The following is a 13075-nucleotide window of genomic DNA, read 5'->3' on the forward strand; positions in this document are numbered from 1 at the left end:
CCAAGGTAAAGCCGTATAGAATTCATCATTTCTGTCTTTGGATTTGCAAATTGTATCTTATCAGGAGGGTATGCCTATATTAGTACCTAAAACATTATTCTCTTAAATTGCTTCAGACTAATTTATTTTCCCAAGGCAGGGACCAGAACTATGAGCTTGTCCCAAACATGAGCCTAAGTTCTGGATCCAGAGTGCTTGATGTGTTAGCTGATAAAGACCTGAGATCACGGGAAACTGGTTGGAGTTCTAGCCCCAGAATGACTACTCTTTTCAGTTTTTATAAGAAATTCAACTGCGTTTTGTACCAAGATGAAAAACACAGCATCATTAGTGTCTATGTACTGCATTCCTTCATGTCTCTAATGGAATTATTAATGGTGTCATTTCTTTAAGAACTCACTTGACTCCCCTGACCACGCAGTGGTGCAGTGGATAGAGCGTGGGACTGGGATGCGGAGGACCCAGGTTCGAGACCCTGAGGTAGCCAGCTTAATTGCGGACTCATCTGGTTTGAGCAAAGCTCACCAGGTTGGACCCAAGGTCGCTGGCTCGAGCAAGGGGTCACTCGGTCTGCTATAGTCCCTCAGTCAAGGGACATATGAGAAATCAATTAATGAACAACTAAGGAGAACCAACAGAGAATTGATGCTTCTCATCTCTCTCCATTCCTGTCTGTCTGTCCCTATCTGTCCCTCTCTATGACTCTCTCTGTCTCTATCACACACACACACACACACACACACACACACACACACACACACACAGAACTAAGTTGACCCTGTGATCTTTTGGGTTGTTTAATCCTTAGCTGATGCCCGGATGTGATTATATCCTCTGCCACAAAAATATCAGTCATTCCCCAGAACTTCATGGGTGACGAAACTGGGAGAGCAATGATGTCCCCACACCACAGTGCGTGGCATCCTACGCGATCTCTGCACGGATCTCAGAGAGGCGCACGGCTGCTGTGTCCCCGACATGAGTAAGGGAGAGGCTTCCTGGAGATGTTTTTCTTGACCACCGGCCTCATCCTATGACACCAAAGATGTCCATAGGCCTTTCCACTGCCCAAGCTATTTCACGGCTTCTCCTTCTCACTTGGACCCGTCTGAGACCTCATGAGTGTTTGGTCCTCATCTAGAGTGCCTCGTAACTAACTCTGATCTGACAGAGGGCACGTCTTCTTAGATACTAGTGTTCAAAGTGGGTATTTGAGTGCATTGAAATCAAGCAACTTTCCACGGACACACGCATGTGCAGTGCACCTAATTAATCAATTTATTTAAGCAGAAATGTAGTCAGGCCACACACAACTGGAATGGTGACCGGAAAGAGGACATAAGGGTATATGAGAGAGGAGAGAAAGATGACGTTGATCGGCTGTAAGCGATGTATCCTTCCTGCTGTTCATTCGGGGTCTCTGGGGAAGCCGTGTCTGGTTCTCATGACGTAGTCTGTGGAGAGGAAAGGACAAACACGTTAGCTGGGTTGAGTGTATGACAGCCCGAGATGGGTGAGCACCAGGTGCCAGCGTGTCACATGTGCGAGGTCCTGTCAGTTAACCCCGCGGGGACATTCCACCTGGAACCTCGTCCCCTCCATCTCTGTGACGTAGGGATGGACGCGAGGCGGGAATGCTGCGGATGAGGACGCCTTCCGGGAGCTTCCTGATCGCCAGTCTCATGTCCGTGGCCGTGACCCTGCAAATACGCTGACAGGTCCTCGGAGAGCATGCACCCTTGTCCTCTAATTCCTACAGTTTCCGTGCCTTCAAACGATTTTAGTCATTACGGAATCTCACATTATTTGCATCCTTCTCCTCTTTCTATTTCTTTTCTTCTTTTCCAAATGAGAAGAGGGGAGACAGAGAGATTCCTGCATGCACCCCAACTGGGATTCACCTAAGTCACCCCCTTCTGGAACAGATGCTCTGCCCTTGTGTGGCCAGGATCACAACCGAGCTCCTTTTAGTGCCTGAAGTGGAGGCGGCACTGAGCCTTCCTCAGCCCCTGGGGCCGGGCGCTCAATCTGATGGAGTCATGGCTGCAGGAGGGGAAGGGAGACAAGGGGAAGGGGTGGAGAAGCAGATGGCCATCTCTCCTGGCAGGCCTGACCAGGACTCGACCTTGCGACCCCCACCTGCTGGGTCAACACTCTACCAGTGAGCCCACCAGCCAGGGCCATCGTTTGCGTTTCTCAATAGAAAAAAACAGCCACGCATTTTCCTGGACTCACGTAATTTATGAAAATAAATCCCTTTAGGATGTTGAGCTATCACACTCTCATCAAATAAGCCTCTGACAGGGGATGTAAGTGGTAAGCCATGTGTCAGACGGAGTGGTCCGAAGGTCTCCCATGTTCCTGCCTTGATGATGTAAAAAGAGTCTTTGTCTCTGAGAAAAGTCCTCATCCGTCCTGTTTTCCATGTGGTGCTCATGTAGCTGGACAAGCGTTGGCTTGAATAATGACGGAAGCATTATCTCTTGTTGGGTTACACCACCCACCAGTGCCGATTCCTGCTTCTGCCTCAAGATAGTCTCCCTGAGAATTCCTCATCGCCTCCCTTCTACCTGCATTGTTAGCTCGCGCTATGTGCCGTTCACGAGAGCTCAGACGTAGCAGAAGCACCCAATACAACAGGAAAAGAAAGATCATGTCATGACAAGAGTTTTCTGGCTGGGGCACAAATAGTGACTTAGAAACAGAGGCGTGCCTGTGGGAAGACTCGGGTCATGGGCCATTTATACTTACAGCGGGTGAGTCTGCAGTCTCTGCTTCCGCTACACGACAGGACAGTCCTCTATAGACAGAACAGAGAGAAATGCAAAGGAAGAATAGCTGGTCAGTGTCTGTCAAATATTTCTAAGGATGTAAAAAAAAAACAACTTAAAATATTTTATGAAGATAATTCCTAGAACAGGAAATTTAAAATAAATCCCTCTATTTTCTGATTAGAATAGTTCCACACCACTGGAGTGACCCATTCAGAAAGGAAAAAAGAAGGTCACCTCACCTGTGAAAATATTAATAATATTTTCTTCCGGAATGTTCTGTTCTCTGGTCAGCTCCTTGAACTTTTCCAAAGCTTTCTCATCAACAGTGTTTCCTCTGACTGAAAAAAAATCACCGCACAGAAGGAAGACACGCGCGCATGAGGACCCTGAAGATGTTCTGAATCCACCAGTGAGAAAAGTCAACGGAGAGCGTGTCTTTACATCGCACCAGATAAGACATTCAAAGAGGTCAACTTAATCCATTCCCACGTCCGCTGTCTAATGTCAGCCAGTCTATGACATCAAACCCAGGTCAACTTAGCATGCGCCCCCCCCCCCCCGTCACTAGCTGGATTCCAGAGAAGAGCAGGCAAGCCAGGAATTTTGGGGTCCCTCCATCTAGAATCTTTATGCTCGCTCCTACAGCCTGTGTCTGTCTGACTTGTATCCCTGTTTCTGGACCCAAGTGCACAGGACACATGCCATCGGCTCCCAGAGAACCAGCCCTGACACACTGTCTACAGGAGGCCACATGGTCTCTTATTAGACGTCCTCTGCCCTTACTTTGTTTTTGTTTTTTTAAGCAGATGCTGTTCTCACGATGGGAAAAGTACACCCCCCACAGACCCTGTGTGTGGTGGAAATGGTCCATCTTCAAGAGGACTGCATGTCAGAAGCCTTAACCACGATGCAGTTTTACTTGAAAAGCACCCTCTGAGGCAGAGAATGTATCTGAAGAACTGTTTCACATGGAGAAATTTGAGTCCCCTGGTATAAAACTATGGCTTACATGAGTTGGCCTGTTGAAGAAATTAGTTCTGCTGAAACTAAAATAAAAGAAGAAGTTCAAGAAAATAGAACTATGATCAAAGGCATCATGGCTGGTCCCCACCTCCACTAAGCTCTTTTGTTCAGCTGTCTTTGTCATTAGATTCTGAGGTCCCTCCGTCAGGGACCCCAGAGAACTACGACGTGGTGTGAGTACTTCCGAGGGTGGGGATTGTGTGACTATAAATATTGACAGCCGAGATAATAATACGCTGTAATACATACATACCATCGATTGCCGTTAACTGGGAGACCTTGTTACCAGCGCGCTCATTGGTGATGGTCACCAGCATGTAGTCATCTGACACTTCAACAAACTTCAAACGATTTGTCCCATAATCTGTGTGACAGAAAGACAGCGTTGCTGTAATCAGATTGTGGGAGGGTGGCTTTATCACGGCCGATGGAACATATTGGTAACTGTCATTCCTATGTTTCTTTCTCTCCTTTTTTTTACAGAGACAAAGAGAGAGAGTCAGAGAGAAGGACAAATAGGGACAGACAGACAGGAACGAACAGAGATGAGACGCATCAATCATCAGTTTTTCATTGAGACACATTAGTTGTTCATTGATTGCTTTCTCATATGTGTCTTGACCGGGGGGTGTTCAGCAGACCAAGTCACCCCTTGCTCAAGCCTGTGACCTTGGGCTCAAGCTGATGAGCTTTGCTCAAACCAGATGAGCCTGCGCTCAAGCTGGAGACCTTGGGGTCTTCTACCTTGGTCCTCCGCATCCCAGTCCAACATTCTATCCACTGCATCACCGCCTGACCCTATGTTTATTTTTATACTACTGTTCAGTGGATGTCAAAATTGATTTTGACAACGGAGAAAGATGGGACCCAACTTCTCCACCGCTACCTCCTCATACAGTAAAATATTATACATTTTCCAGTCTTGTTAAGATCCTTTTTAGACCATATGTTCTCAGGAAACCAGCATGTTCCTCAAACAAGGGGAGTCTGTTGCTATCTGGCATGTTGTGAAATAACAGTTTACCATTTTATTGCATTTCCCTTAGGCCAACAATGGAATGAATTTTTCTCTGTCAGGAAAAAGAGTTTACCCTTTGCAACATTGCATCAGAGTGGATACATCCTGAGTGTCATTAGGCCATTCAGAATCAATTGGGAACATGGCTTAAAGCCATTAAAATACCTTAGAGATAAAGGTCTTAACCCGCATCTCCATCGGTAGGAACAAAAAAGTTTCTTTTTTTTTCTTTTTTTAATTCTTAACCAGAGTTTATTGGAAATATTATTTTATTTTATTTTTGTCTTTCCAAATTCTTTAATAACAATACTAATTATCACATCATGTTCCAAGTGATTAGATATGGTGTTTTTACTTAAAGTTTTTTTTATTTATGTTTGTTTATTTATTTATTTATTTATTTATTTTAATTTCAAAAGATGCAGGAAAAGCATTTGAAAAAATCCAGCACCCATTCATGATCAAAACTTTCAGCAAAGTGAGAATACGAGGAACATACCTCAACATGATAAAAGCCATCTATGATAAAACGACAGCCAACATCATACTCAATGGGCAAAAGTTAAAAGCAATTCCCTTAAGATCAGGAACAAGGCAGGGGTGCCCCCTTTCACCACTCTTATTCAACATAGTTCTGGAAGTCCTAGCCACAGCAATCAGACAAGAAGAAGAAATAAAAGGCATTCAAGTTGGAAAAGAAGAATTAAAGCTATCCTTATTTGCAGATGATATGATATTGTATATAGAAAATCCTAAAGTCTCAGTCAAAAAACTACTGGACCTGATAAATTAATTCAGCAAGGTGTCAGGATATAAAATTAATTCTCAGAAATCAGAGGCATTTTTATACACTAACAATGAACAGTCAGAAAGAGAAATTAAGGAAACAATCCCCTTCACTATTACAACCAAAAATATAAAGTACCTAGGATAACATTCAACCAAGGAGACTAAAGACTTGTACTCAGAAAATTATAAAACATTCATAAAAGAAATCAAGGAAGATACATACAAGTGGAAGCATATTCCCGGCTCATGGTTAGGAAGAATAAACATCATTAAAATGTCTATATTACCCAAAGCAATTTATGCATTAAGTGCAATACCAATTAAAATACCAATGACATACTTTAAAGATATAGATCACATATTCCAAAAATTTATATGGAACCAAAAGAGAACACAAATAGCCTCAGCAATCTTAAAAAAGAATAAAGAGGGAGGTATCACACTTCCTGATATCAAGCTATACTACAAGGCCGTTGTACTCAAAACAATCTGGCACTGGCATAAGAACAGGTACATAGATCAATGGAACACAACGGAGAACCCAGAAATAAACCCACAGCTCTATGGACAAATGATATTTGACAAAGGAGGTAAGGACATACAATTGAGTAAAGACAGCCTTTTTAACAAATGGTGTTGGGAAAATTGGACAGCAACCTGCAAAAAAATGAAACTAGATCACCAGCTTACACCATTCACAAAAATAAACTCAAAATGGATAAAAGACTTAAATGTAAGGCATGAAACTATAAGGATCTTAGACGAAAACATACGCAGTAAGCTCTCCGACATCTCTCGCAGTGATATATTCGCTGATTCACCTCCACGGGCAAGGAAAATAAAATACAGGATAAACAAATGGAATATAACAAACTAAAAAGCTTTTGCACAGCCAAAGACAATAAGAACAGAATAAAAGGACAAAGTATACAATGGGAGAATATATTTGATAGTACGTCTGATAAAAGGTTAATAACCAAAATTTATAAAGAACTTGTAAATCTCAACACCAGAAAGACAAACAATCCAATCAAAAAATGGGCAAAAGAAATGAATAGACACTTCTCCAAAGAGGACATACAGATGGCCAATAGGCATATGAAAAAATGCTCAACATCACTAATCATTAGAGAAATGCAAATTAAAACCACAATGAGATATCACCTCACACCAGTCAGAATGGCGCTCATCAACAAAACAACACAGAATAAGTGCTGGCGAGGATGTGGACAAAAGGGAACCCTCCTACACTGCTGGTGGGAATGCAGACTGGTGCAGCCACTGTGGAAAACAGTATGGAGATTCCTCAAAAAATTGAAAATCGAACTGCCTTTTGACCCAGCCATCCCACTTTTAGGAATATAACCCAAGGACACCATAGAACGGTTCCAGAAGGAGAAATGCACCCCCATGTTTAGAGCAGCATTGTTCACAATAGCGAAGATCTGGAAACAGCCCAAGTGTCCGTCAGAGGACGAGTGGATTAAAAAGCTCTGGTACATATATACTATGGAATACTACTTAGCCATAAGAAATGATGACATCGGATCATTTATAATAACATGGATGGACCTTCAAGTATATTTAATTGAAAATGCTGTGAACATGTAAAGTGGCAATGGACCCATTAGACTTGACTTCCTAAGGTCCTTTTTGAATGAGGAGAAAACATTTTCAGAAGCCTGACATTTTATGAGATAAAATTCTCTGCATGTCCTCTTTTCTGCTGAGTAATAGTGAGAATGTAAACGGGCCTTTGTAGTGACCTCTTCTAAGCTTTCGTGTGGGTCTCGTGAAACGGTGCAGTTCTTTAGTGGATATATATGGAATTCAGAAATACGGAGTTCTTAGCAGAACTGGAGAGCGAGTTGTCAGCCCCGAAACCCTTGACCCAGGGAGAGGCCAGCACTTACAGTCGATCTGGTAGACATCGTCCTCAACGGCTTTCCCGAAGGCGGACATCCTTAAGCATTCTCCTCCATTCCTGGAATTCAGAAAAACAGCGTCGTGTGGGGTGATTTAGATCAGTGGTGATCAACCCGGTCCCAACCGCCCACTAGTGGGTGTTCTAGCTCTCATGGTGGGCGGTAGCGGAGCAACCAAAGTATAAATCAAAAGATAGATTTAACTAGAGTAAGTTGTTTTATAAAGATTGAGTCTGCCAAACTTAGCCAAAATTCGACTTAAAGTACTTGGTAAGACATTATGATTATATGCTTTCACTGGCTGTCACTCTGCTTTATAAATTGTATAAAGTAAAGTGACTTCCCTACTTTATAAATCACCATGGCTATGGAACTGGTGGGCGGTAAGAAAATGTTACTACTAACAAAGATACAAAAGTGTGAGCAGTAGGTATAAAAAGGTTGACTACCCCTGGTTTAGAATAACACACATTTTCTATGTAATTAGGGTGTGACTGTTTCTTTTTCACACAAGCCTGTATCAGATAACACTCTCGTGACTCCTGTCATTGTGACTGAGAAGAGAAGGAGTATATTGCCCAGGATGAAATACCAGCCAAGTGGCAGAAAGGTCCTTGTGTACCTAATGACTCTGAGAGTCCTACCGCAGACTGACAGCCTCTCACAAGCAGACCACGCTCAGAACCCAGTGAATTCCACTTACGCCTTCTGAAAATTCTGGGATTTTTTAAATTTTTAATCTTAAGCTATCACTACTTCTTCCCGCAGTGATATCTGGATTTGAAGAACTCTAAAACATAAATCTTCAGAATGTCATTTCCAGCAATAATGCAAGTTGGTATTTTAATCTTATGGGGAAGATATCTTGGAACACAACTTGATGCTTTTGGAAATTCTGTATTTCTTTGCCTGATATATATTTTTTCTGATTCATATCTTTATCCCAGGGGTCTTTTGCTAACACTTAAAAGATGATGTGGAAATACTTGATTTTTTTTTCTTGGTAAAATCATGAACATATGTGATAGCAGCTATGACTCTATTTACACTAGAATTCCATTGTGTGTGATAAGGAGAGACAGAGAAGGCTGTACTTTCTAAATATTTCTGATTTAAAATATGAGTACTTTTATCGATCTACTACAGAAGTTGATAATGAAGAATAAAAACTGAGCATCACATCCTTGTTTCTTTTTTTTTTTTTTTTTTTTTTTTCATTTTTATGAAGCTGGAAACAGGGAGAGACAGTCAGACAGACTCCCGCATGCGCCCGACCGGGATCCACCCGGCACGCCCATCAGGGGCTACGCTCTGCCCACCAGGGGGCGATGCTCTGCCCATCCTGGGCATCGCCATATTGCGACCAGAGCCACTCTAGCGCCTGAGGCAGAGGCCACAGAGCCATCCCCAGCGCCCGGGCCATCTCTGCTCCAATGGAGCCTTGGCTGCGGGAGGGGAAGAGAGAGACAGAGAGGAAAGCGCGGAGGAGGGGTGGAGAAGCAAATGGACACTTCTCCTGTGTGCCCTGGCCGGGAATCGAACCTGGGTCCTCCGCACACATCCTTGTTTCTTGGTAACATGTCATGATTCCGAGAAAAGCAGAATTGGACAGGGGCACCCTCCTGTTCTGCATGGTTTGGTAGCTACCCATCCGTGTGGGGAAAGTGAAAGCCCATCTTTTGACCTGCACGGTTCCTCAGAGCTGACTGCAATTCTCTCTCCTCATTCTCTGCCTACCTGTGAAATCCACACCACCTGTGTGTAGTTCCCACAAGTGTTCACTGTCTTCTGAACGCATTTGATCACAGGGGTCGACAGCTTTGGCTCTGCCAATATTTTTTACTTCCTCTACACCAGGGGTCGGGAACCTTTTTGGCTGAGAGAGCCATGAATGCCACATATTTTAAAATGTCATTCCGTGAGAGCCATACAACGACCCGTATACCTGACGCTTATCCAATAACTATTTGGTGTTCTCCCGGAGGACAGCTGTGATTGGCTCCAGACACCAGCAACTAGGAACATGAGCGGTAGGAAATGAATGGAATGTGATCCATGAGAATGTTTTCTATTTTTAACGTTATTATTATTTTTTTATTAAAGTTTGGTCTGCGAGCCAGATGCAGCCATCCAAAGAGCCACATCTGGCTCGTGAGCCATAGGTTGCCGACCCCTGCTATAGACCTTTCTCTGACGCTCCCATTCTGCCTTCCAAGGCACCCAACATCTTGTGTTCCCTGTGACCCTGACAGATGAACAGCACTGCCTTCATCTCCCACTCTCGGGCAGTTTCTTTTCGTCTCGTATGGCATTTTTATATAATTTCACACCGTATTTTCTCCTGGCCTGCCTATCTGCCTAATTAATGCTCTTTAGACAAACACTAGTAAGGAAAGTTCATTCTTCTAAGTTCAAGTTCTTAGCAGCACACTGGCAATGCTGTAAATGGACATTTGCTATTTATTATGCGAAGCCAGGAAGGTGTTGATTAGTTTACTTGTGTATCAGAAATCGGTGGATGTTTTTCAGAATGAAGATGACAGCAGGATCCACCTGCAAACAGGCTTCCGGAGCCAAGTTTGCATCCACGTGGACCTTGATTTGCCAAGTTTGATGTGAGCTGTCTAGGCTCTCGCTCAGAATCTGTGGGGTGTGAGCGCTCTACATCAGTGGTCCCCAACCCCTGGGCTGCGGACCGGTACCAGTCTGTAGGCCATTTGGTACCGGTCCGCAGAGAAAGAATAAATAACTTACATTATTTCCATTTTATTTATATTTCACTCTGAACGATGTTTTATTTTTAAAAAAATAACCAGAGTCCCTCTGTTACATCCGTCTAAGACTCACTCTTGACGCTTGTCTCGGTCACGTGATACATTTATTCATCCCACCCTATAGGCCGGTCCGTGAAAATATTTTCTGACATTAAACCGGTCCGAGGCCCAGAAAAGGTTGGGGACCACTGCTCTAGACCCTTACGGTGGCGTGTGTACTCATCTTTACCAATGAGGTGCTTCCTGACAGAGCTTCTGTGACTGATTATTCTTTAAGAACTTGCTCCAGGCCCTCCTGTCAACTGCCTTAGGGAGGTGTGGTGACAATTTCAAAGACTTTTGAAGCTCACAAATCAGAAGATCAAGTTCTGAATAAAATGCTGACATTCCCCTGTCCACAGGGCAATCTGTCGCAGTTCCAGGGTTTGGTTTTTTTTTTTTTACGTGTTTTTACCTTCCGTTATGTTTACTTACTTGGCAGAATAACTTAAAAGGACATAGCCGCTTTCGACGTCAAATTCCATGTGATGCATATGTTGACTGAAGGGGCCATCTTCCCCGATTAAGTCTGGGTTATCGGATGCCAAGGAATGTGACTTCCAGTCTCCCGAAATCTAAATAAAAAGGTGTTGTTTTTTTTAGCAGAATTGGTAGTCCCATGTGGTCCCCAAACACAAAATGTCATTTAATATTGATCAAAGGCCAAAAAATAAGATCTGAATCAATAAATCCCGAAGAAGAACAGAAGCATGCTAAACACTAGGACTGTGGGCGCAGAGGACATTTCATAAAAAGGACATCATGGGGACAGGGAAGGAAAGGCTCTGATAAATGACTGGGACCCTGTCAAACTAAGAAGCTTGTATGCAGCAAAGGAAAGAGACAGTGAAACAGGGCAGCCAACCAAGTGGGAGACAATATTTACAAGCAGCAGTTCCAATAAAGGGTTACGATCCAATATATATAAAAAACTCACAATGGTCAACAACAACAAAAAAACAAGCAAACGATCTAATTAAAAAAATGAGGAGAGGGCCGGAACAGACACTTCTCCCAAGAGGACGTACAAATGGCCAACAGATATATGACAAGATGCTCATCTTTGCTAGCTCTTAGAGAAATGCAAATCAAAACTACAATGAGATACCACCTCACACCTGTTAGATTAGCTATTATCAACAAGACAGGTAATAGCAAGTGCTGGAGAGGCTGTGGAGAAGAAGGAACCCTCATCCACTGTTGATGGCAATGTAAAGTAGTACAACCATTACAGAAGAAAGTATGGTGGTTCCTCAAAAAACTGAAAATAGAACTACCATATGACCCAGCAATCCCTCTACTGGGTATATACCGCCAAAACTCAGAAACATTTGTACGTAAAAACACATGCAGCCCCATGATTATGGCACCATTGTTCACAGTGGCCAAGACATGGAAACAGCCCAAGTGTCCATCAGAGCATGAGCAGATTAAAAAGCTTTGGTATATATATATATATATATATATACACACACACACACACACACACACACACACACACACATACACTACGGAATACTACTCAGCCATAAGAAATGATGATATCGGATTATTTACAACAACATGGATGGACCTTGAGAACATGATCCTGAGTGAAGTAAGTAAATCATTAAAAGCTAAACACTATATGATTTTATGCATAGGTGGGACATAAAACTGAGACTCATGGACACAGATAAAAGTGAAGTGGTTACCAGAGAAACGAGGTGGGAGACAGGAGAATAGAGATCCAAATATACGCTGAAGGATAATGATTTGACTTTGGGTGGCAGGCAAACAATTTAAAACAGACCTTAAATGCATTAGAAACGTTTACCGAAATTGTTTGTACTCTTGTTGATCAATGTCATCCATTAAATTTAAATTTAAAAAAAAAGAAATTATAGTTCTTCTCTTTAAAAAACTATGTCAAATATCATTCATGAAGAATGTCTCATCTCTTTTGCATAAATACAAATTCCTTTAATATAAAAGGAGGCAGAATTAATTTTTTAAAAAATGTGAAAACCCAATGTAACAATGAAACAGAAAATTAAGGTCTTGTTGAAATAGCCGAAGTTGTGTTGTGATCAAACGCAAGACTTCCAACCCAACAGTGGTTACATAAATCACACTCTGTTTTACAAGCACAGTCGAAATAGGTAAGCAGTCAATGTCCAGGAAACACAGTCAAAGCCTAAGCAGAGTCTTGTCAATTACGGCAGAAATGCGTAAGGACCCGCTCACCAGAGCCATTCTGTGTAGGATTGAGATGGTTAGGGCTTGGGACACCTAGCTAGGCATTCACAGGTGAAGACTTAAAATAGCTCTCTCTCTCACACACACACACACACAGACACACAACCTCAGGTACCTTGGGGACACCTGTTACAGGCCGTTGAGCGCACAACAGACCAAGAACGAGAGTCAACAGCAGAGTCTTCATGCTGGGGTGCTGTGGGTCTCTCTTCTGTAGGGATTCAAAGCGGGTCTCCCGATGGTGATGGTGAGATTCTGCTTGTCTGGCCTTTATATACGATTTGCCCGTGGGTGTGGCCCACGGGGCGCCCAATTACCAGTCATCGTACCATAGCCTTATGCAACATGGAAAATAAACATCCTCTTGGATGCGATGCGTCCTGAAGATCTTTCAGACCTCAAGGACATGACCTGTGTTCCTCGTACTTCTGGAAAGAACGTGGTGTTCCTGGGCTTCCAGGGCTGTATTGATCTAGCCCGCGGGGCTGGGACACC

At 43.0% G+C, this 13075-nt stretch overlaps 1 protein-coding gene across 1 annotated transcript; it reads right to left on the reverse strand.

Moving 5' to 3' along the window:
• Nucleotides 1-1334: 1334 nt before the first annotated feature.
• Nucleotides 1335-12804, reverse strand: LOC136316679 (odorant-binding protein-like). Its single transcript, XM_066248679.1, has 7 exons — nt 12696-12804; nt 10778-10917; nt 7518-7588; nt 4051-4161; nt 3014-3112; nt 2752-2800; nt 1335-1454 (listed from the first exon to the last, which is right to left on the reverse strand). Exons 1-6 carry the CDS (start codon nt 12765-12767, stop codon nt 2781-2783), a joined length of 513 nt encoding a protein of 170 aa, XP_066104776.1. The 5' UTR covers nt 12768-12804; the 3' UTR covers nt 1335-1454; nt 2752-2780.
• Between the last annotated feature and the right edge of the window lie 271 nt (nt 12805-13075).

This window comes from Saccopteryx bilineata, chromosome X, assembly GCF_036850765.1.
Source record: "Saccopteryx bilineata isolate mSacBil1 chromosome X, mSacBil1_pri_phased_curated, whole genome shotgun sequence".
Taxonomy (NCBI): domain Eukaryota; kingdom Metazoa; phylum Chordata; class Mammalia; order Chiroptera; family Emballonuridae; genus Saccopteryx; species Saccopteryx bilineata.

Bases quoted from the DNA above. Each gene is read 5' to 3' on its own strand.
- LOC136316679 (XM_066248679.1), bottom strand. From the start codon at position 12,767: ATGAAGACTCTGCTGTTGACTCTCGTTCTTGGTCTGTTGTGCGCTCAA. The intron at 10,918-12,695 runs GTACCTGAGGTT...CTTTTTATTTAG, and splicing joins CTGTAACAGGTGTCCCCAAG to ATTTCGGGAGACTGGAAGTC. The intron at 2,801-3,013 runs GTGAGGTGACCT...TTCTGTCTATAG, and splicing joins TATTATTAATATTTTCACAG to AGGACTGTCCTGTCGTGTAG.